Source organism: Pyxicephalus adspersus, chromosome 3, assembly GCF_032062135.1.
Source record: "Pyxicephalus adspersus chromosome 3, UCB_Pads_2.0, whole genome shotgun sequence".
NCBI lineage: Eukaryota > Metazoa > Chordata > Amphibia > Anura > Pyxicephalidae > Pyxicephalus > Pyxicephalus adspersus.
Window position 1 is genome coordinate 84,986,033 of NC_092860.1, and position 24,737 is coordinate 85,010,769.

Genomic DNA, 24,737 nt, shown 5'->3' on the forward strand with positions numbered 1-24,737 from the left:
CCCCCATCCCTAACCTGTCAGTAAGAGACAAATTCCCCTGACAGAAAGTAACAGGAAGGCTTGGGAAGCCAAAAGTGCTGGGGCCAAGCTTGACATTTACATACAGATTTACATATACCGTAGTTTCACTTGTATGCATTTTTACACCACCTTCTAAGTCCGAATATTAAGCTTAAGTATAGATTATTTTTTTTCCTGATCCAGAGCTTTACATTTTAATGAAGCATATCTTTTGCATAACTAACAAAGTATACTATATTTTTCCTTTTAATGTTGTTGCTTGTATCATGGTTTTCTTGTTCCCCAAATTATCAAAGGTGATGGCATCTCACTTGTTCAGTGATAAGATAGTTATTCTGAATACGTGGCATGTGTTTATTTTGCTTCCTCCTTACTCATTTTTACTTGTTGGGTGCTTGGTCACTGACCACTGTGCTGTGGTTTATTTGCACTGAAAATTCTGTAAGCACTATTGACAAGGAGTTCTGTCCTGGGACACATTAAACAAATGAACACCAAAACAAACTTAGTGTTATACCACCTAACACCAATATTTTAGTTTTTGGTAGATGCTTGATCCCTCCTCCCCCCATCAATTCCTTATTTAAATTTGTGGACTCTATTGATAATATCTTTGTGTTTGAATTTTTTTTAAGGAGTTGCCTCTATGAAGAGGCGCTGTAACCTGCAAAGGGGGACAGTCACACCCTTTAGTTACCTAATTTTCTAGAACAGAGACTTATATGACACCAGGGGCTGTTTCACCCTTCATGTTTCCACCGATAACTACAACATCCCATTTCAGTGGTCCAAACCTTTATGCACCGGTCTCTTTTCAATGTAAAAAGTTGTATATTTGTGTTTGTTTTTTATAACTAATATCTGTGATTTGTAATTCTTGTGAAATGCACTCTTGTAATTTCCTATACTACACTATACTGATCAGCCATTGCTGACTTTCTGTGCTGTTGTTCTCTGACTGCCGTTGTTTTTAGTTGTTTCTTAGAATGGAAAATAAATAGAACAGGAGTACATTTTTTTTGCAGGGCAGTCAAAGTGATAAAGTTCTAAACAGCATACTTGTTTTATGTCACTACCTTAGAAAGAAATGAAACCATTGGATAAGCAATAAACCAGAGATGTACTTCTCCCAGTAGGTGATATCAGGAGATGGCTGCATTGATAGAGGACAGGCAGTGTACATGACAAACCAGAAACAAGGAAATACATTCCCCTTTCTGTCTGGTTATAGATAGACATGTTATAGACAAATTAGACTCCACATCATGTTGTAGGTCTATTCATCATGTTTACACTGCCAATCAAACAAATATGGATATGTTGGTCAGATTAAAAGACTAAGAGTGGATAACCTAAGCTGGCAATGCATCCTCCTACCTCTCCGCTTCGGTGTGAGAAGTGCCATGAACCATTCCTTTGATTTCTCTATCTAAATCCTATATCTCTAAAATGCAATGGAATGCAAAGTGTGCATTTGTGTTGCTTGCTGGATGGTCTCCAGATTTTGGAGAGGTATAGTTGTATGAAGCCATATACCCATATACTGTACACATCAGCAATCAGTGAGGCTTTGCCATACATTGTCCTGTCCTAATCTTTACAACATAGATGGCATGCATATCCATGAGGATCTTAACTGTCCTTCTCAAGCACTCTTGCCCATTGTGAATGACAGAACACTTACCTAAATGTTACAGATATGAAGAGAGGGAAAGGGGTTCTACAATCATAACATGCGTCCTATCCTAGAATGAAAGCATTGTTTCTTATTAGATTAGTGTTGTCACCCTTGGACTAGAAGAATTTTTAGTACCATTCTAAAGGATTGAGGACTTATTTATTCACCAGCAGTATCAAGCTCTAGCCTAAAGATTATTGCACTGAATCTAAGGAATATTAGGCACTTTGTAAGTGATATCATTGCTAATATTTCCTAAATTACTTCCTTATTACAGAGGAGAACCAGCAAGTACAGACAGAAGATCTTGGAGTCCAGTTTACAGAACTGTTTATGAAACAGGAAAATGTCACTCTCTTACTGTCAATTTTGGAGGTAAGTCACGTTAGCTCTGACTTCCTAGTACCGTGTTTCCCCGAAAATAAGACAGTGTCTTATATTTATTTTACCTCTGAAAATCTCATTAGGGCTTATTTTCAGAGGATGTCTTATTTTTCTCACAAAAAAATCTATATTTATTCATGTACAAAAATCTGTATTTACCAAAATCTGCAACCAATATTACTATAGAAAGATACCTCTGTGTTACCTGTGACCTGTCAAAATCACAGATTTCTTCTGTTATATACAAGAAGTCATGAATAGGAATTGACATAAATGAGTAATGAAAAAAACACAGCTTCATAAGCAAACAAGTGCAACATAACAAGAAAATGTGCTGACAATTAACATGTGACTCATAGAGTAACACGTTAAATCTGAGTAAAAGCAAAAAAAAAAAAAAAATCAATTAATAAATATGCATTGCTGCTATGAATAAAATACCAGCAAGGACCTTTTGAAAAGAGAATCCACCAACCTCTTAGTGCTAGTGTCACACCAGAGTACTGTAGGTTAATTAACCCTGCGATTTCTTCACCCCTTGCTCCAGTGCTTTTGAAATCTCCTGCGCTCTCTCTCTCTCTCTCTCTCTCTCTCTGCTCCCTCCTTCCTCTTGGTATTCCTCTGTGTACCACGTGACCACACCCTCCGAAGAAGCCAATAGGGCTTACTTTCGGGGGAGGGCTTATATTTCACCCTTGCATGATTAGCATGCTAGGGCTTACTTTCGGGGTAGGTCTTATTTTCGGGGAAACACGGTATGTGTTTGATGTTTGAAGACAGAATTTTAAAATATATTTTAGCCTACATTTATAATAGGGCAAATATGTTTTATAGTTCCTGTACCGTTACAAAATGATAGATTACTAAACTTGATGGAATATGTGATTTACTTGTTAAAAGGTTTGTATTTCTTTCCTGAGAATTACTCAGCTCTGCCCCACATCATAACCCTATCTAGCAGGGAAGGTGACTTGATCTTTTTCTATAGCCCTTTAACATTTACTTAGAACCCCTCTATCTATAAAGCAGAAGCAGCTTCCCGATAAGCTAATATTAATCTGTCTTCTTTCTTCTTTTATCAGATTGCTTCTTGCACTTTTGCATGCCATATTGCCCCCTTTGTGCTGTTCCTTCCTTTTCCTTTCTGAGTTCTGTTGTACTTGTTAAAAAAAGGAATATTAGCCCATATGATGTGCAAAATACAAAGCTCACAGCTGGAAAGGGATGATTTTATCAGTTAAACAATATTTGTGTTAAAGTTAGGTTCCATTTTCTAAGGATTTCATTCTGTTTTCTTTTGTTTCTGCTTGTCTTATCTGTCTTTCTCTCATTAGGAGTTTGATTTTCATGTGCGTTGGCCTGGGGTGAAACTATTGACTACTCTTCTTAAGCAGCAAGGACCTCAAGTGCAACAGATTGTTTTAGTCAGCCCAATGGGTAAGTGAGGCTATTTTATGTTTTTTTTTTTTTTTTTCAATTGTCAAAGGTCACAGAATTTTAGGCCCCTAACAAAAAATAAAATGTCATAGCATCATATTAAGTTTCAACTAAATTGAAATCACATGCCATTTTGTCTTATAGTCCTATAACCCATATTTAAGGATTTGTAACTTTCATATAAATCAGAAGTCCCCAACCCCCAGCTGGGGCGGACCACATCTCCCGGGAACATTTCAGGCTCAGGAAGAGTAGGCGGGTTCTGGCATCATGACGTCACTCTGGGTGGAAGTTTCTTCCCCTTTGAGTGACACACAGCTCCTCGCGCATGTGCAGTCCGGAGTCCATGCATTTAGAAGTCCACGATGTGGACTTCTAAATGCATGGGATGGGGACCACTGATAAAAATATCAATTTCTTTTAGTCAAAATGCTTCTTACTGTACTCCCCACCAGTGCTTTGTGCCGATATAGCTGAGTATCAGCCATACCCTTTATCACAAGAGTATTCACAAGGATTTGTGTTATTGAAAAAATGAGAGGGAATGCCAGATTAGTTCTGTTACTGAGATTTTATTGCAGTGGGTCTACACCCCGTGCACCCCAGTTAATTGGAGTCAGAGGAACTAGAGCTGTACTGTTGTATGGTAAAGAGAATGGGGTGGGGATTGTTCTGCTACATCCTCCCCAGTAATAAACAATAGTGGTCATTACTAGCCAGTCATTTAGTGATCTGACAAGGTGAATCAAAGCTACTTCAGGGAATAAATGCAGTAACCCAAGATATTGATGCCTGAGAAAATCATGAATGATCATCCCAGGCTATTAAAATCTAAGCTCTGTGTAAGGCTTTGTACACAGAGTGCAGCAGGGTGCCGCTCTGTCGTCCTCCCCCTCCCCTCTCCATAGAGCAGAACGGTGCTTTTTTCGTTGGAAAGGATTGTGAAAGGTTCTTACCAACTGCAAAAGTCTAACGTGTGTATGCAATCTAAAGCCTAACTCTGATGCTTATTTTTTTGTACAGTCATATGTCCTATGGGCAGCTTCTGTAATAAAACTTAAGAAATATGACTATTCAACACACCATAGATTCACTGGTTTGTACTATTCCCAGCCTATCACTTTTGTCTTCCTATTGTTGAGAAGTCGGCATCTGGTTGTCTAAATACTCACCTTTAGTAAGTAATATGTAAATTCCCTTAGCTTATTTATACCATACATGTACATTTTACTACACAAGGGCTACCAAGTATTCTTTTTTTTTTTTTTTGGTATGCATTTTCATGTTTCTAAATATAAACAAAATATTGAAAGTTCAGTGAAATTGCCAGTGATGGGTCTCTAAACCTCTCTGGTCATCTGTTAGTCAATCAGTTTTTGTCAATACTTTGTGCACCTCACTATTAGCAGTGCTTCAACACTTATAGAAAGTGGGAAGTCTTTACTTTTGAGAAAAATCAAATAATACGTCTTTTAACTGTGTACAGGTGTTTCCAGGCTTATGGATCTTTTGGACGATTCAAGGGAGGTGATCCGTAATGATGTAAGTTGTAGATGGATTTTCTGTAATATTTTTTAAAAATTGATTGCTTATTCTTAAAAACTTCAGAACGTGTGAGTTGGTATAGTTTTCTGTTCAGTGGTTTCTGAATATTTATTATAATCACAATCCCTAACCCCTACTTTAGTTTGCTTAAGCACGGCATATCATAAAGAATTACATTTTTTCCTCTTCAGTAAAATACTTTTTTCACCTTTTTCATCACATTGCAGCCTTTTTGCAGTCACTGTCTGCATGTGTTTGCCTCCACTATGGCTGCTAGATATTACTCAGGGCACTTCCTTTGTGCCATTTAAGCTTAGTCTACACGTTTCCCCAGCGTTTAACCCGAGGCTTTTAAAGCCCTTGTTTGAAATCCCCATGCATTACAATGGGTTAATCTACACCAGGATGTTACTTTGTGGCACGTATATGTATATCTTAAACGTTGCTTGCAACATTTAAAAAATTAAAACGTTTACGTGCGTTTTTAAAAAATGTCCATGTGGACCCAGCCTTAGGTCTGTAGTTAGCATCAGTGAGATTTCTGTTCTTGCCTTTTACCAGCTCATCCCCCAAATTTTTCTTTCAGTCCATTTCTGTGTTTTTAATATAGTGTGAATATGAAGTGTGAAAAGGTACATAATAAGACATATACAGGAAGTGTTTATAGTCCTAGCATTACAAAATATATATTTTATCTCCTTTTTGCAGGGTCTTTTATTGCTTCAGCAGTTGACAAAAGGCAATGCGGCAATTCAGAAAATTGTAGCTTTTGAAAATGCTTTTGAAAGGCTACTGGACATTATAACTGAAGAGGGAAACAGCGATGGTGGTATGTATACAGACTGTCAAGAACATCAAGAGAACCGATGATCTGAGAGTATAACCTTAGCAAGGTCCGTCTTGTTGCAGGGATTGTAGTGGAAGATTGTCTAATATTACTTCAGAACCTATTGAAGTATAACAGCTCCAATCAAAATTTTTTCAAAGAAGGATCCTACATCCAGCGAATGAAACCCTGGTTTGAAGTGGGAGATGACAACTCAGGGTGGTCTGCACAGAAAGTGACTAATCTTCACTTAATGCTCCAGGTAGATCTATGGAGAGATTGTACTTTAAAATGGGTTATAAAATGCTATTAGATTAATTTACTGAATATACTGTATGTCTTATTTTCTTGCTTTTGCAACAGCTGTTTATGTCAAATGTCAAGGGAAAGAAAACATGTGCCTAAATATTACTTGAAGGGACAGAAAGTTGGTAGGAAGAAGAATGCAATTGGCTTCTTACATTGACAAGTGAATATTCTGATTTTTACTTCTTGTAGGGCATTGTTCTATATGCATTGTGTCTCTTATATTGAAATCCGATGATAAAAAGCTTCTGTTAGACCCAAATTGCTGACAATTTACATCAGAATATTGCATTATCCTTTAAAACTATTTATTGCTTTTGAAATCATTTTTATATACATATTTAGTCATTTAAATGTATTTATGACATCATGCTAAGAAGGTAAAGAATACTCAGTGTTGTGTTTTATTAGTATAACTGTATGTCTAAGATGTAATAGGTGTTTATACATTTGCTTTTTTTTAACTACTTGTCATGTTTTTAGCTGGTTCGGGTTCTGGTGTCTCCAGTGAATCCCCCTGGTTCAACTAGCAGTTGCCAGAAGGTCATGTATCAGTGTGGTTTACTGCAGCAGCTTTGTATCATTTTAATGGCAACAGGAGTTCCTGCAGATATCTTAACAGAGGTATTTTCTTCTCTATGAATTCCTCAATATATTATACAGGCGTTTGTAATTCTACTGTTAAAATGCATGTAATATTTAGAAGGTGTGTCATCAGCCTAATTAAACAGAGCAAAGATTTCAGTGATTCTGTTGTTGACTTTGAAAAAAAAAATTCTCCAGAATGCCTATACTCCTAGAAATGTACTTCTTTGTTTGACTATGCTAATACTTTACTGTACATAGTCTGAGCTTAGATTCATTTAAAAGCGGTAAAAATTACTATATTAATGAAATTATATAAATAGCTCCTTAACCACACACATAGCTACTTCTAAAATTTCATATCTCTGTGAAAAAACTACTGTTTTATTTAGTTCTTATTGCATTGTTTTTTCATGCTTTTTACCAACTTGGTATAATGTAATAAAACATTTTATCCATAAATCACTGCCTATCTCAGCTGCACTCATGTAGTTAAAGTACTGCTGCTGTTAATACTGAATTATAACACTTTTAAGGTTGGGTATCTCCCGTATTCTATTGCTGTTTAAAATCACCCACTTACACATCCATTACACCATGCCAAATGTGTGTACTGAATTTATGATACGGAGTACTGTACAGAGTATTGTATATTAATCGGATTATGGAAGAAGTGTTATTAAATGCAGTTTTGGATTATGTTTACATTCTCCGGTGATTATTATTTTTTATATTCATATTTGACAGACTATCAACACGGTGTCAGAGGTAATAAGGGGAAGCCAGATTAATCAGGACTACTTTGCATCTGTAAATGCACCATCAAATCCACCAAGGTAATCATGGAAACTTTTTTCATTGATTTCTTTTATTATTGGCATGGTGTTCTTCAGCATGAAACGTCAGTGTGCTCAAAGAAATGGAGTTAAGTCTCTATGGGCTTTACAGCGGTAGTCTGTGCAGGTTAAACATGCCAAGAAAAAAACTCTGTTCAGAAGTTAGATGCTTACCCTGCTGAATCAAGGCTAGAACTGTTCAGTTAGCAGCGAGCATTACCTTTTCTGATTGTAGAGCTTTTTAGTTCTGAGTAGGATGGTATTGAATCCTGCAAGTGTCTGCATCTGTAGCAGGTGAGAGGCTTTTCTACTTAGAAGAAAGACTGTAAATGCTTACTGACACTAGGTTATAAACGTTTGTGTGTTTTTGTTTTTTTTTTAACAAATTCATGTTGACTTGAGTATTGGCATTTAATGTATTAGGGCAGCCTGTTAAGGTAAATCTGAAGGATTTGCTCAGGAGAGTGTATCAGACGCATTGCCCCTGATTCATCAATGAAATCCGCGCTCGCTTGAAGCGCCGCGACCGATAATCCGATTCTGCTTGATGAATCAGGGGCATTGTGAGGGCACAAAAAGGAAGAGGGCTGCTGCACAACTACCCAGCCCCAGGCATTAGCCTATGTAGCTTAATTGGTTATCCGACTCTGACCTGGCTGTACTATCTTGTAGGGCAGCAAAAAATCTCAGGAAAAGACGGAGAACAATAGAAAAGCCCTCATATATGTATTTACAGTTGTTAACTTTTTGTGTGTGTTTGTGTCCTGCCATATAATGGTATGGAAAATGTTTTTTTATGTCTTTAGATAATTGAATACAGTTACAGAAAAGACATAAATGTTGTTTACATTTTTCTGCTTGTCATGCTTTTTTAAAGACCTGCCATAGTTGTGCTGTTGATGTCCATGGTGAATGAAAGACAGCCTTTTGTTTTGAGATGTGCTGTTCTATACTGCTTCCAGTGCTTCCTCTACAAGAATCAGAAGGGTCAAGCGGAAATTGTAGCAACTCTTTTGCCCTCAACTATTGATGGTAATGCTTCTGTTTGCACATAGCATAGTTCATGCATAATGTAATGGATTTAGATCCTATTCATCAAATGGTTGTAGTGTAGTCTCTGTTTAATCAGGGATAACTCTCATGTAAATGCTTTCTTGATGTCAGCCTGTAATAAAATGACTAGATACCTTTAGAAAGCAAACAGAGATTTTGCTTTAATTCCTGTCTTACTGCTTATGGTCACTGAGACAGGTAATTAGGAGTTAAAGTTCCACTTTAAATGTCATTATTTTAGGTATTAATTTTTTAGAGTGGGAGAGGGAGTAGCAGCACAAAGAGATAGCTAAAAAGATAATTGGAGAGGTTCAAATAGTTTTAAAAACTGGGGGAAGAACATTACAATTACTTTTAGGCCATTGTGTGCAGAATATTAGTCTGTATTCCAAAGCAGCAAAGTGGTTATTGTTTGCATATACAGAGCAATGGGAAATGATACCTGAGTTACTGAATTTTCTATTCATGTGTTTTGACTTTCTTCTTCAGCAACATCACTCTCAGCCGGACAAATGCTCTGCGGGGGTCTCTTTTCTACAGATTCCCTGTCCAACTGGTGTGCCGCAGTTGCATTAGCTCATGCTCTGTTAGAAAATTCTACCCAAAAGGAGCAGTTGTTGAGGGTTCAGCTTGCAACCAGCATTGGCAACCCTCCTGTGTCCTTGCTCCAGCAGTGTACCAATATCTTATCACAGGTAAGAGCTTGTGTTTGGCATGATACTAATAATACAGTTCATTTTTAAAAAATATTTTAAACTTATGTGGGCTTTTATTAGCTACTGGTATTGCACTGAAAACAGCTTCTAGGCATGAGAAATGACTGTGTCGGTTTGAAACACAAAGTACTATTATGCTTATACCAACTGGTCTAATAATCTACATTTACGTTACATTTTTATTTACATGGAAATATCTTTTACATTGTAGGCCTTTTATTCTTAGGCATAACTCACAGAAATATGTCCAATATTTATTACATTTAATAATAAACTTTAAATAAAAAAATCTGTTAAAAAAAAATACAGAAACCTGTAATATAACTGTACAGTAGCATGTATTATATATATATATATATATATATATATATATATATATAAAAAATAAAGATTTCTTGTATTGGACTCAATACAGCTATTTTGTATTGAATCCAATACAAAATTATTTGAATTTCCTGCCGCTCCTCTGCCCCGGAGAACGTCTCTGCCCAGCAGAAGATCGAAGAAAGAAGACGTGTCCTGAGGACCTGCAGGGACCAGCGGGACGCCGGGGACACCAACAGAACAAGGTAAGTGTTTTTTTTAAATGTTTTTAGCGACCCCGAGTGTGACCCGGAATTACTTTTTTCATGAAAACTCCACCACGAGTCACACCCAGGATTATCGCTAGGGGGGTAAAGAATACCAAAACTTTTTTTTTTTTTTTTTTTTTACATTAAAAGGATATCTTTACTTTTGTCTCTCACTGGAACATATCCTCCATATCTTTTTATTAAAACCCCTTAGGAGGAAGTGGCACCATACTGCTGAGTTTATCTGGTATCTAGTTGGAATTTATAAAGAATGTGTTCCAGAGAGGCAAGGAATTTTATGAGTAGAGAGGTGGCTGTTATAGTAGAAATTTGGGGTATAGGAGTTTAATTTTGCATAATTACACAAATCAAATGTTTTTTTTATTCTCCTTTTGAAAGCTAAAGCAAAGATTTAGCGTACAGTTTTACTTTATTTGCTATTTTTTTTGTAAAAATACGTTTTTGGTTTATTATGTGTATGCTTGGTGTGGGTTTTCTGACAGTTGAGGGGAACCTGTTAATCTTTAATTTCATGTGGAAATCTAAACTAAATATGATATTACCAAGACAAATCTTTCCCTAAAAATAGTGCATGGCTTGCTTAAAACGTATTTAACAAAAAATATTGTCATTAAATTTGTGACATATAATTTACAGGGAGATAAGATCAACAGACGGGTATGTATATGTTGGCACTGCTTGCTGACACTGCAGGGCTTCTTTTCCTTGCTTTATGATGTGGGTGTTTTTAATTTAACTTTTTGTAATAACCGCCTTAAATGATTCCTACTCACATATTCCTCCCTGTTTCTGTGGTATCCCCATCTTCGGTACATTTTATGGAGCTGGGACTCATCACTGGTGCTTGTTGTGTATGGAAAAACTGCATGACAACTCCATGCTTTTAAGGTTTCCTCCCATCTCACAATCCAATGAGATGAACATTAACACATTTGTTTTCCGGTTTAAAGATGTACTCATTGTCACCCTGAACAAGATGACTATAACTACTAGATTACCGTATTTAGAGGCAATTAACAATTTCTGTTTCATTATGTGGGTACTATAATTACATCTTTAAAGTCTCCTATTTTCTTCCCTGTCTTATGTTTTTTTTTTTTTTTTTTTTTTTTTTTTTTACATAAGCAGAAATTCAATTTTTAAGCCTGAGTGTGATCTTATATGGGTCTATAGTTGTATGTGTGAGCTGTTGCTGTTCAGTTCCTAACTTGAGTATGATCCTGTAGAATACCAAATTCTAGGCTGGGGGGACCATACATAAGTCCTTTCTTGTTCTGATTGACATCCTAAAGATCATTACTGTTGGGTCAGTATTGGTAATGACATTAAACCCTTTTTTATATAAGCCTTTGCTTATTTTTACCACTGTAAAAGCCAAATTGGGTTTAATGTTGCATTAAAGGTAGGGGATAGAACAAGATTGCTTACTGTGGTTCTAAAAACATTTTTTAACAAGGAAAGAATAAAGCATTGCTTCACCTCTACAAAGAAAATGGTTTTGGATGAGTTTTGGCAGGGTTGTGTCTTACTACTAATATAAAGTACATCTAAAGTGAAAACTTAATCTTGAATAGTGGAGTTAATAGTTAAAACTTCAGCAGGCAAATCCTCGCTACAAGCACATGTCAATAGGCTTAGAGCTTGTGCCAATGGAATCTGTTTGACATCGTTTTGAGATGCTTCTGAGATGATTCAAAATTTGATGGATCCATTTGACCTGCATTTGACCATCTTTTGACCCTGATTTATGAAAGCTCTCCAAGGCTGGAGAGAATACACTTTCAGAAATGAACTGGGTGATCCAGCAAACCTGGAATGGATCTGGTCCAGGATTCAAAACATTTGCTAGCAAATAGAAAATGATTTTTAAAAATCCATTCCGTGTTTTCTGAAACACCCAGTTCACTTCTGAAAGTGTATTCTCTCCAGCCTTGGAGAGCTTTCATAAATCAGGGCCTTTGACTTGTTTCAAGTGGGTTTTGCATTCCCATAGACTTAACTTTAAAATTCACTTAAATCAAACCAAAAACTGTCTCCAAAGGCCAAAATTTTCTTTTGAATTTTTTGAATTTTATTTTATTGACAATAGTCTTTAGTAAGAATTAAAAAAAAAAAAACAGGGATAACACAGCCATTAACAAAAATCTACCAGGGTTCTGCATCTTTTGATCTCTATTCAAGCAAAAAACCTTAATTCAATATAAACTTTAATTTTCTATCAGTCTTATTTGGTAATTTGGCTTTACAAAAAGCGATGGTAATGTATAAAGTATTTCTTATTAACTAGTTGGAATTTAGTTTATTGATGCTGGACATTCTGGAAAGATTAGAATTAACAGCTTGCTGTGTTCTTTTGCAGTTTTCATACATTAAATATAGTTTGCCTAAATATTATTAATATGTATCATCTTATTGCTCAAAAGACCTTTTCATCTCAGTTTGTGTACACCAGGGGTCGGTAAACTCGAGCCTTTAGGGTCACAAACGACCTAGCCGGTAGTTTGTTTGGGCCTAACGCTCCCTGGCCGATCCGACCTAATGGCAGCCGACAACCCGCGGTGCCGTGGTAAATAGGGAAAGCTCCCTGGGGGAGAGGGATTTCACTTCAGGGGCCATAGCCATTGGTGGCTCCCACCTACACCATAAATTGCCTAGTGGCCATAAAACTTTGTCCACCCCTGGTGTACTCAATCCTTTTGCTGGGAAACATTCTAAGTGTATTCACATTATTGGTGAAAAAGAAACAAAACTGAACTTGGTAAAATAAAGGGAAAATAATAAACAAGTAACTAAGTAAAAATAAATAGTAGGAACAATTACATCATAATCATGGGATGTATAAAGGATTACCCCCCTCCCCAGGTGACCACCTACTTACCCTAAACATCCTGTTGTTGTGTTGTTCCTAGAGAGTAGAAGTGTTTGCATCCTGTTCTTTAGCTGCCTTTGCATGAACATTATAGAAAAATATCTGTCAATGTTCTGAGCTATTCTCTAGAGCCAGGCTATGTTAACTTGTGGGTATTTTACATGAAACTGATTGTAGGAGGAGACTCTGTCCTAGGCTGGAAATGTAGTGGCACCTTGGCCTAGGTTTACAAATAGACATTTGCAAAATTTAATAGGGACGGCAGGGACTATAAATAACAGTTTATGTTCCTGTTGAAGTTGAAATAATTATGAATCATGTTCCATGTTGTAAAATCCTAACAACAATAACATTTACTAGCATTTTTAAAATTTGATGTTCTTTGATATTATTTGTTTTCTTATGAAAATTGGGCATGAGCCGTTTGTAGTGAATTATGTACACTGGGTATGATCCATTTGCAGTGAATGTATACTAAACATTTTTTAACTGTGTGCCTGTACACCACTGCATATTTATCAGGCTTTTTTACTAACTTTGATTGTGGAGCTGTCAAGTTCACTAAATAGAAAAAACAAGTTCTTTTACCCAGCAACCTTTTTCTTTCCATTAATGAAGCAGATCATTCAGTTCATTATTTGACACGCTGCCAATGTTTTGCCTGTGTCGACATTTTCCTCTGCATCAGCGCAAATTGCAGAATAGATGGTGTAGAGTGGTAAAGGAGATGTGTGAGCTGCATCACTTTTTTTATACTTGTTGCCTTGTTGCATCCCTTGTGAAGAAAAATCCACAGAAATTCCAACAATCATTGACAGATTACCAGAAACAAAGCATTAATTTCATTTCCATTTCTATTCAGTGTAGAAGTAAACAGTCTGTCTAATGAAAGTGTCTTCCACTCTCATGTAAAAGTAGTGTTTTGTGTGAATAAACAAAGACAAACTACCCATCACACTGAGTAAGGTGTTATCATATGGGGTCTGATAACACCACACTGCAGTACTACCTAAGGGGAACATAAATTAGAGAGAGAGCACGGTTTGTATTATAGTTAGGAGCTAAACAACTATGAGCATTTTGTCCCACAAGACTTCATACTTTTGCACCAAAATCATGAAACCATTGCACCATGAATTTAAGACCAATCCAGCTGTGTCTTATTTGCTGAAATATTTGACATTTACAATCACTATACCAAGCTTGTAGCTCTGCTGCTACTGTGGTACCTTCCTATTCCTAGCCTTTTCATTGGACTATGAATGAGCATCACTGCATTGGTTCTTTTTGAGCTTTCCCCTTCTGTAGCTGCCTAAACTACATTCTTTCAGCTCCCAGTTCCCAAATCCAACTAGTGTGCAACGCAAAAAAATCTTTACTGACTCACACTGCCACTCAGCCTCCATTTTGGTGAGCGAGAAGGTATGACAATTGCCTATAAAGGTAGGTAATTTATGAATTGAAACATACCTGTGTGTTTGTGTGTATGCTTGCAATTCTAACTACTGTGGAATGGCATTTTAAATGATTCAGCACAATAATTCAAGGAAAAAAGGTTGCATCTGCAGATAGCTGAATATTGGCATTTTGAATTTTTTTTTTTACATTTCCATTGATTGATTGTGTCTCCTTTTCTGCAGGGTAGTAAAGTACAGACCAGAGTCGGGCTGTTAATGTTGCTGTGCACTTGGTTATCCAACTGTCCCATTGCCGTTACACATTTTCTTCACAATGCATCAAATGTGCCTTTTGTATCCTTTGAGTTTTGTTTTTTTAATTGTCTATTTAATAGAAGTATTTGAAGATTTATTTTATGCATCTTAGATTTGATGTGAACTTTTTTGCCTAAAGCAATATGTAAGCTGCACGTCTGACCTTCTTTTGGAAATGTTAATTATCTGTTCATTAAGTTGATCCTAATGCTTTCCAATCAAACCCCCTGGAACAACTATGCATGCCAGAAAATTTCTACAAAAGTCCTAATTCTGTGTACTCCATAAAGCAGCCTTTCTCACCCTTTTTAACATAAAGAACACTTGAAATGATTTTCAGGTCTTTAGGGAACCCCTTCTATAATTACATATATAATGTCCACAACTCGCAGCATATCAGCTTAATATTCCGTGAGAAGAATGTCACCCTTACAGATAAGAATAAAAAGATCAATGGTGTCACTTAAACTGATATGAGAGGCAAAAAAATGCTTATTGCTCAAGGAATTCCTAGAAACCTCTGGAAGAACCCTAGGGTACTACCATAGAACGGTGGTTGAGAAACACTGCTATATAGTGTGGCAGGTCATTTTTCTAAATAAAAAACAAAAAGAAAGGTAGAAGCGCTGACGTAAAAGAATCACTGAAGATTATAGCACATGGAAATCTGTAATTCCCCTGGCCCATTCTTTACCTTCTTGTTTAGCTTTCAGCTTCCTTAATGAAACTTTCAGCTTACAGCTCAAATATCAGAGAATCTTGGTGAAGAGGAGCAACTCGTCCAGGGTCTATGTGCTCTGCTTTTGGGAATTTGCATTTACTACAATGATAGTTCTCTTGAAAACAATACCAAGTAAGTTTGTCTTGTCCCCGTGTTTTGTTTAAAAAGTGCAAACCACAATGGCCCCACTCACATGTTATTAATGATAGACTTGGAATTAAAGTCATATGCTATTTTCTTGTCTTATAGGTATGCTATGAAAAAATAGGTACCCTGTACCCATAGTAAGCAAATATGACACCCATAATATTACCCTAATATATTAGAAAGCTGGGTTAGCCATTCTTTTCAACTTTTCTAAATTCCATGAAAAGTTATATAAATAATAGATGCTGTATAGAGACATGCCACAACACCGATGGCATCACTCCACAACTGTCATGACATGGGCAGAGCCAGCAATTCATGCTTGTAGATTTTTCTCTTCAAGTTGCCAAAAGAGGTAAAAAAAAATCAAGTGGTTGATTCTACACACTTTTTTTTTATCAGCCATGTGATTGTAGCTATGAAATGCTAAGTGTGCCAATAATCCAATACTTAATTTCTACTGCCTTATTTTATAACATTGTTTCTGTAGCTCCCAAGTGTCAATTTTTTACTGAATAAAGCCAGTAAGATCCCATATTCATGCTTCTGCTTTGTTTTATCATTTTTGTTTCAAATTATGAGATATAAACTTTTGAAGATTTCAGCTATAACTTAAAACAAAAGCCAAAATGTTCTCATTGTGGTAACTTGCATGTGTTCCTCCTTTAGAGAAAAGCTGAAGCAGTTGATAGAGAAGAGAATTGGGAAGGAAATCTTTATAGAAAAACTTGTCTTTATCACCAAGCATGAATATTATTCAAAGGCTGCCCAGAAACCACAACCTTCTTTCTCTAGTCCTGATCACATGATGTTTGATCATGAGTTTACAAAATTAGTCAAGGAACTAGAAGGTAAGACCCCATAATAATGATCATATTTTTTTCACACTGACTTTATCTGTTGGGATATGGTTGAGTTTTAGATGTGTTACTGTGTTTTGTGTTACTGTGCAGTCAGTGGGTCATTGTTAGGATGAGAGATTTTTGTGTCATCATTTTTGTGTTTTGGAGATGTCTCGGTTCTGTACCTTTTCAACATTTGCAGTTCTTTTCCAATGGGATCGATATATATAAAGGTTCAAAGTGTGCCAAGAAATATCCGATACACCAGCAGCAACCTGAACTGTTTAACTAAAAGCAGGTTGAGTCCATACTTTTATGTTGTTGACACCTAATTCTGACCTTACCATCTTAACGTTGCAGGGGAAATTAAGACTTGTCAGACCAGGCAATGTTTTTCTACACTTATCTTGTCCAATTTTTTGTGCGCCTTGGCAAATTGTTGCCTGTTATTAGCTGACAGAAGTAGCACATGGTGTGGTCCTCTGCAGTTGCAGCCCATCTGCTTCAAGGTTTGACATATTGTGCATGCTCTTCTGCATACCTAGGATGTAATGCGGTATTTGAGTCACCATTGCCTTTTTATTGGTCTTATATGGTCTTGGCTATTCTCCTCTGGAATCAACAGAGCATTTTCAACCTTCTACCACTCACTACATTGAATTGAATTTGAATCTGAACCATTCTCTGTAACACCTACAGATGGATGTGCGTGAAATTTTTGAATTACTCAGACCAGCTCGTCTGGCCTGGTCCAACAACCATGTAACATTCAAAGTCCCCTAAATCGGCAATCTTCCCTATTTTGATGGTGGGTTTGAACTTTGGTCAATGGGGAACTGACGTAGGTATTCCCATGCAGCTGTGAAACAACAGATCACTTCTAATTGTGATTTTTTTTTGCTGGCTGCAAGTTGATGTTGGATAGAGCTGCAACAGCTCTGTCAGATCTTCCATACTTAGAAGAAATACCTTGGTGTCACTTCGCACTGTAAATAAAATTCGGAAACATTGTTTTCATTAATATACGAAAAACACTCCTTTGGTTAGCTTTTGTCTTTTGATTTTCATATTAGAAGATAAAGTTTAGGAACCCCTATTCTAAACTGATTTTTTAATAGACATTTTTTATTGGCCCGCAGCTGTCATTATAAAGGCTGTCTACAAATCTAGTGAAGAAGACAAAAAAGAGGAAGAGGTCAAAAAGTCTCTGGAGCAGCATGATAACATTGTATCACACTATAAAAATGTCATCCGGGAACAGGTAAAGTTGTAACATATTTTTATTTGGTGAATATATGGCCACTTTCGTATCTCCTGCCAGGGATTAACACAGCCCGGTGCCCCTGACCTTTACAGCATTTACACAGCCTGTTCAAATACTTTGTTTCTAACATTCCACCAGTTGGACATTTGAGCAACAGAAAAAATATTCATTTGTTTGTATCTCTTCTTTTTCCTGCTGTTAGAATGTTACCTATCCCCACATGTCCACTGCAGTACACCAAACTGAAGACTAGAAGTAGTTCCTCCTTTTGAAATCTGATTTACTTAGTGGAATTCAGAGTCCTGATATCTAAACAATATGTTACTTATTATTATTATTATGGTTATGGAACTGCATATTTTAAATACACTCTGCCAGGGGTTCAGCATGAACCCAGGAGGTTACCATTATCCCTAATTCACAGACCATAGCCACTACAATTCCTTAACTTCTACGTGTTGATAAAAATTTGTTTTCGATATGTAACTTTTAGGACATTCAGATAGAGGAGTTGAAGCAAAGTGTATCTTCTTTACAAGCTAAAAATGAACAGTTCCAAACTACAGTCTCACAGCAACTGGCCCAAATTCAGCAACACAAGGATCAGTACAATATTCTCAAGGTACAACTAGGTAAGAGGAGTCTTTAATCGCTTTTGTTACTTGACATTTGTTCCAATGTAGTTTCACTTGAACATGTAAATCACATGTTTTATATTTTAAAAATTTGTAATAAATTAAACATAATAGATTAGGGATAACATTAGGTGACAATAATTTCTTTTAAAGCTGTTTTTCCTATTTGTTTTTTTTGTGCTCTGGAAACCTTTTTTTTAATTTATTTAACATCTTTAGATTGTTTTGTTTTTGGAACAATAGGGAAGGTTTAGAACCATTGGCCTTTTTTGCCCTGTTCCTATTATGGAAATTTCCTACACATAGGATTTTCGAAAGAGGACAGTGGATTCGTTTTAGCCAGTCTATATACATTTTCATTGTTTATGCTAATCTTAAGATACTGACAATCATTCCTGTTTTATCTTTAGCATTTGATAACTTTAGGTAAACCTAATGCTCATTTAAGTTAGTTGTGTACACACTTTTTGTGTACCTGAATGTGTCTTTTGCTGGTTCCTGATCACTTTTTAATATGTATATATATTATTTACTTACTAGCAGGTAAATGTAGGGTGGAGATTCCAGGCAATGCTCTATGATTGTAGGTCATAGGTAGATCGAGAGAATGCAGAACTGACAAAAGCCATTTGTGTCATTGGAAAGCACTTTTGTTCTGGTGTAACACAGCATATTACAATTCAGGTCAAGTCAGTAACTTTGTTTGTTTATGCTTAGGAAAAGAAAACCAGCATCATAACACTCACAATAGCAATGCACAGGTTAATGGTTTCCAACCAGAAGAGGTCAATCGATTAAAAGAGGAAATCGAAGAATTGAAAAAACAACAAGATTTACTGAAGGGAGAGCTCTCAGAGAAAAATGTCCTCATACAGAATCTGGTAAGATTGTTAATGCATTGATTTATTTGTGTGTAGTGTTGTTGGTTTTGCCTAACACTTTACCTTCCATTCATTGTTACACTAAACAGAAAAAAAATAGAAAGCTGCTACTGCAATATTACCTATGCCTTTTAATTATATATATAATTTAGCATGAAAAATAAGCTTGTAAACCTACACCTATATGTTTTTAGGACAAACACAATATACAAATTAATGTGGTATAAATAATGACAAATATATTGGTTATTCATTAGTGGCATATCTGCACTTCAAAGATTAGTCAGGCCTTACACACTCACCACAGACCAATATACTCTCTAGTCAGTATGATTTTAAAAACTGATGCTTTTGAATGGTAAACGGTGTGGTGCCTGTTCCCCCTTTGATTAAACCAATGAAATATGTAACTCATCATTTGTTTTTGTGAAGAACTCATCCAGTTTGTTCCTGTCTTTGTTTTTTGTTTTTTTGTTTTTTTTTTCAGAGCAGTCAAGCTGGGGCTCAGATAGGGCAAGTCACTGGAGCTTCTGAAGAAGCTGCAGAGCTTCAAAAGGTATTCTAAAGGAATGCACTTGCACATTACATTTGCTTAAGCTTTGTTTGTCAGTGTTACATTATTGTGACATATCAGTTCAGGCAATAAACACTAGTAGTGCTGTTTGTGTTTCTCCATGCCTCTTTGATGACCATTTTGATTAATCTGTTTGTCCTATATGCAGCTTTTTTTGTCTTGAAAATCAAACTTTCATTGTGCCTATTCAGAATTGTGTATCTTCAATTGGCTCTCAGCAATTGTTTGCTTTCTGCTCCCTAGTTTTTAATAATGTAAATATTTGGATTCTTATTTAAAAGCTAAGTGTAAATTACCTTATTATTACCACTTACCAAAAATGTTAATGTGTGTTCTTCAATGCATTGCTTTTTTAAAGCGGAGCGAAACCCTGCAGCACTGTGCTCACTTGCAGAGCTTCACCACGCAAGGGAAGTCAGGAATCCTGGGGTTCCTTGGCAACCAAAACTGATGCCACTCATGCGCAGCTCAGCTTTCAAGTAAGACATGGTATTGCAGAAGGGACATCACCTGTCCGTTGTTGCAAAAACCATCTGCCCAAATCATTAAAGTACAAAGTGGGACTTTAGCTTCACTTTGAGCTTCTGTGTCTATTTCTTTTCTGGGCATAAACAAATGAATGCCAGAACAAACAGTGCTAAGTGAAACTGCAATTAAAGTGCAGTAAAACTGATCCTTTTTCTGGCTTTAGGATCTTCATCCTAAATTGCCAGACCGGAATGATGTAACTTTCACGCATTTGCATAGGATTTAATTCATTCCAACATCATGTCATGACATGTACATTCTAGAGAAGATTACAAACAGGCTAGCAGTGTTTTAATATAAATTCAGCTTTAAAAGTGTTATAAAAATACTTGTTTTAAAAATTAAAGGTCTTTTATTCATAATAACAGGAAGATGTAACGTGTTTTCCCTTATGATTGCAGGATATGGAAACGTTAAGATCTCAACTAATTGTTCAGTCATCAGAAATCAACAGACTACAAACAGAAAGATTAGAACTCCTTCAAAAATTAGAAGCTAATGTAAGTTTTGTATTGCTGTATGTTTTAGAATTTGTTGAAAAGCTAATGTTGTGAAAATATTACTGAAATGGCTCAAATATTTATAAACCATTAACGTGAAGATAAACTAATAGTAGATATATTTCCTGAAATGTTTTGTCCAAATTTAGTCTCATTTGTGTTTCATTAGAGCTGAATTGTCGATCTCCTGGAAATGAGGGATGGGGGGGCTGGATGATGATGGATGTCTGTCACCCAGGAAATGAAGTGGGCTGTGCCTCACTTGTGCAGCTTTTATGCACATTGGGAGAAGCTTAAGTTGTGCAGTGAAATTGGAGTAAGCAATTTCAGTAATGGAAAGGAGCCTGTGTAAGATTAAAGGCTAGACTGGAGTTCAGCTTCAAATGATGAAGGGACAAAAATGTAACATATTTCAGTTTACCACAACATACCCAGGAAGTACAAAAATAGCTATCTTGCCTGCCAGCTGTGAGCTGTCCTGAAAGCACAGTGTTATTTTTCTATTGTGAGCTTTGATAATATTAACCCCCATTTAGATGGAGAAAACATTTAAAGTCCTGTCTTGATAACTGCCATGACTCCCACATGATTTCCCACACAAAATATCTTGTCCACATGATCACTAGATGAAATCGAATCTTGTCATTAAAAAATGTTCTATAAGTATACTTGTTCATCTCACCTAAATGTACCTTTTCCATGAAGTAAAGTACAGCTAAAATGACACTAGCTTTAGGGAATATGTTTGCTATTGGCTGAAAATCCCTAGAAATCCAGTCATCCTTATTGTCTTTAAATATTAATTTGTTCATATTGTGTTTAAAGACCTTGTGTTTTTTCTTCACAGGCTACAAAAACAGCATCTGGTGACCATGCAACTGAACCTAAAAATAATGAACATGAAGAAAAATTGGCAAATTTATTAAAGGAGCTTAACAGCACGAAGGTATGTGTTACTGTGTTACATTTTACTGTTATTGTGTTACATTTTATATGTGAAATATATTTATTTCAGATATAATAATCATTTATACTCCCATAAAAGAACCCTTATTTTCATATTCTTGTTCATCTAAAATATACTTTTGCATTAAATGTCTTATGTCCTTGGTCCGGATCATTGTGTGAGAAATAGGAAGCTGGACTATCAAGTAAACCTTTTATATTATCATGTATCATGAAACATAAATGTTGAGATTTTTGTGGACGTTTCTGCAGCTTCAGTTCAGTGACATCTGCTCACATAGAAAGCCTACCAAACACAAGTGTGCAGTGAAGAAGTATCTGATTCCTTAGTGCATAGAGGTACTTCCCCCAAGTTTAGATCTAACTAGAAAGGGAAACCTACTTTCAAAAAACACCAGAAATAATGCAATATATTTTTGTTGCTTTATGTTTTAGGAAGAATTGAAAACTGTATCTGAAGAGAAAGCATCTTTAAAACTAGAGCTAGACTCTGCTCGCAGCACAGCAGCCATCTTACAAGATGAAAAACAAAAGCTGACGTTGGAGGTCATTGAGTCCAAGAAGGAGCAGGATGATCTTCTAATCCTCCTGGCAGATCAAGACCAAAAAATCCTTTCTCTAAAAAATAAGCTTAAAGAACTTGGAGAACAGGTACAAAATATTGCCTATTTATAATGAACATCAGTGGTTCCTCTGCTGGACTGTGCCTGTATATCCCTGTTTCTGAAAGCCAAAAGGAAACACTGGGGTATAAAGGGGGTTGGCAAATGTTGTGTTTTAACCCTCGAGCACTTATCTTTATTTTCTCCAGTGGGATCCTATATTATAAATGTTAACTTTGTTGACTTTTTTTTTAAATATTTGCAATATTGATAACTTGAACAAATGACACATAAAATTGAGATTTTGTATTCAATCACCGAATCTAAATGAATATAAATGCAGATTTGTCCTATATAAACGATAAGTACATAGTTACAGCATTCACCACTTCTAATTTATAAAATTAAAATGAAGTTTTTAAGATAAGATGCCAATGATTGGAAGTGAAGATGAAAGTGAAATCTGCCTTAATTTAAACTTAGGTATTTAGGGTTTGATTTATTGTTTGCAATGACGTTTGTAGTGCCATGATGAAATAAGCTCTGTAATGTGCTCAGAAAATTATGAATCTTCCATGGGATTTCTAAAAAATAATGAAAATTCTTTTATATCACTCATTCACTGTAAAAAAATCTACAATTGGCATGAGACAGAGTTAAAATAATTGCTTATTTTGTCCAGCTCTGGCCAACCCAAAAGTAAGGCAAGGAGCTTATTGTTTGAAGTTAAAAGAACTCTTCAAAGAACCCCAAAATTTAATCACAGGAACCTTTACAATGGTGCATTCATCTACAAAATTTGCACCAATTAAAACTGCAGGAGAAGCGTGCCACAAATAAAGCATTTGTTGTCCTAAATTAACTTTTTTTTTTTTGTCAATACTGCTTTTACGTAAAGAAATAAGTGGAACAAAAAAAAAATTAGTGCAGATTAGAAATATACACACATACAGCACCAAATTTTTGTACTTTTTATAACCAGAAAACTTGAGAGGAGACCTTTTGAGTTCTTATTTCTATTTGTAGGGCATGCTGTTTTTGTCAAGTTAGTTTGAATAATTATATAATATAAGCCCTAAATGAGTCCTTAAATGTCTTACCAGGTGGAAGATGAAGATGACTTGGAGTCCGGGGATGCAGGAGATGAAGATGATCTGGATGAAGATGGCAGGGAAGATGACATATAGAGACTTACCTTGTTCAAAATCCTAGTTGTCATTTTCCAAAAAAAAAAAGTGAAATCTCTAGTAATTTCCCTAATTCAGCCTGTAGAGCGGCCATGCAAGAGGATCTGCAAATGGGGGATCTTTAGAGGTTAGAACAATTGCAATATGCATACACATTTAAGTCAAGGAAAACAGGGCAGTTGTTCGTGAAGTGATTTGTAAATTTGGTCATTTATAGTTAAGGCAGTGTTATTTCGGCACCTCCCTGGTGCTCCCTGTTTTCTGGTCGAGAAAAACATGCAGTGCGATGCCAGATCTTCAGTGCTTGTACAAATACCTCTGCCTGTTTAGCTTTTCGGGTGCAGCCAGTTCTCTTTGCTACATAGAGGATCACTGTGGCATTAAAATAGAGCTGTGTTCCTTATAGCCAAACTTCATGCTCCCTTCTGGATCTGGAGACATCAAAGAACAGTAAGGGTAGTGAAATAAAACCCTTCATTTTATTTTCCTATTAGATAAAATGAGTGTAGGAGGCATGCGATGTGCTGATTAGTGCCTTCACTCCTGCAGCAGCTGCATTAATAATCTGTTAAGGCAATGTGCTCTTCTGTTGCAACAGTGGAGGCATCAGTGTTTTGTAGTAATGCTAAATTCTCATTTCTTTTATTCATGCCAAGCTTTTTTCCCCTTTTTTTAAGTGGACTGAGGGTTAGTAAACACATAAAACCCCATTTATGTTGTTGTTTTTCAGTGGGTTACTGTGCTATGAAAGAGAAGACAAATTATATAATTTATTGGCTTAAGTTGGGCCATAGGAAATTAATAACAAAATGACATTTTAAAGGAGTGAAAAAATATGAATTACATTAATTTCATGTTTTACAAATTAAACAGTGCATTTACTTACCACTTTTGGCCTTGCATTCCTTTTTTCTTTTTCTTTTTTTTTTAACTTACTTATTATTTGAATTATAAAAAATCAATCCTTTTGATGAATACTTCTAACACCTATGGTTTAAGTTATTTTAAGTTTCAAACAACTAAATGAATAACTTTGGGTTGTAAGTACTGTAAATTCAAATGCCTTTTATTGAACATTAGTTGTTTTACCGCAATCATTTTCTCAAAATTATTTATTTCGATTTTATAAATGCTTTACATTTTAAAAAGAATTTAAATTGTACAGTGTTCTCCCCAGCTTTTTTTAGCTGTTTACACCACTCGACAATTTTTTTTTAGTAACCACCCGGCTGTTTTTGGGTAATTATTTAAAGAGTTGAGTCACAATTTTTTCCACCATTTGCTTTTCAAGAAGAATCCTATACCCCACATATACTTGCTCAGAGTATC

At 35.9% G+C, this 24,737-nt stretch overlaps 1 protein-coding gene across 6 annotated transcripts in view; it reads left to right on the forward strand.

The window, feature by feature from the left end:
* The window catches only part of USO1 (USO1 vesicle transport factor), a 36,618-nt gene extending 12,322 nt beyond the window's left edge, over positions 1-24,296 (forward strand). For 3 of the 6 annotated variants that reach the window (XM_072405553.1, XM_072405555.1, XM_072405556.1), the window contains 21 exons: positions 1,977-2,074; positions 3,418-3,520; positions 5,007-5,062; positions 5,774-5,894; positions 5,975-6,153; positions 6,681-6,821; positions 7,530-7,618; positions 8,496-8,650; positions 9,161-9,366; positions 10,617-10,637; positions 14,490-14,600; positions 15,296-15,414; positions 16,099-16,280; positions 17,411-17,532; positions 18,029-18,167; positions 18,888-19,051; positions 19,539-19,607; positions 20,555-20,653; positions 21,501-21,599; positions 22,055-22,270; positions 23,325-24,296. In XM_072405553.1, coding sequence (XP_072261654.1) covers positions 1,977-2,074; positions 3,418-3,520; positions 5,007-5,062; positions 5,774-5,894; positions 5,975-6,153; positions 6,681-6,821; positions 7,530-7,618; positions 8,496-8,650; positions 9,161-9,366; positions 10,617-10,637; positions 14,490-14,600; positions 15,296-15,414; positions 16,099-16,280; positions 17,411-17,532; positions 18,029-18,167; positions 18,888-19,051; positions 19,539-19,607; positions 20,555-20,653; positions 21,501-21,599; positions 22,055-22,270; positions 23,325-23,408 — 2,573 coding nt within the window. In that variant the 3' untranslated portion in view covers positions 23,409-24,296. The remainder of the gene's footprint in view (positions 1-1,976; positions 2,075-3,417; positions 3,521-5,006; positions 5,063-5,773; positions 5,895-5,974; positions 6,154-6,680; positions 6,822-7,529; positions 7,619-8,495; positions 8,651-9,160; positions 9,367-10,616; positions 10,638-14,489; positions 14,601-15,295; positions 15,415-16,098; positions 16,281-17,410; positions 17,533-18,028; positions 18,168-18,887; positions 19,052-19,538; positions 19,608-20,554; positions 20,654-21,500; positions 21,600-22,054; positions 22,271-23,324) is intronic. The other 3 variants (XM_072405554.1, XM_072405557.1, XM_072405558.1) reach the window with 1 other exon arrangement.
* Positions 24,297-24,737: the final 441 nt, after the last annotated feature.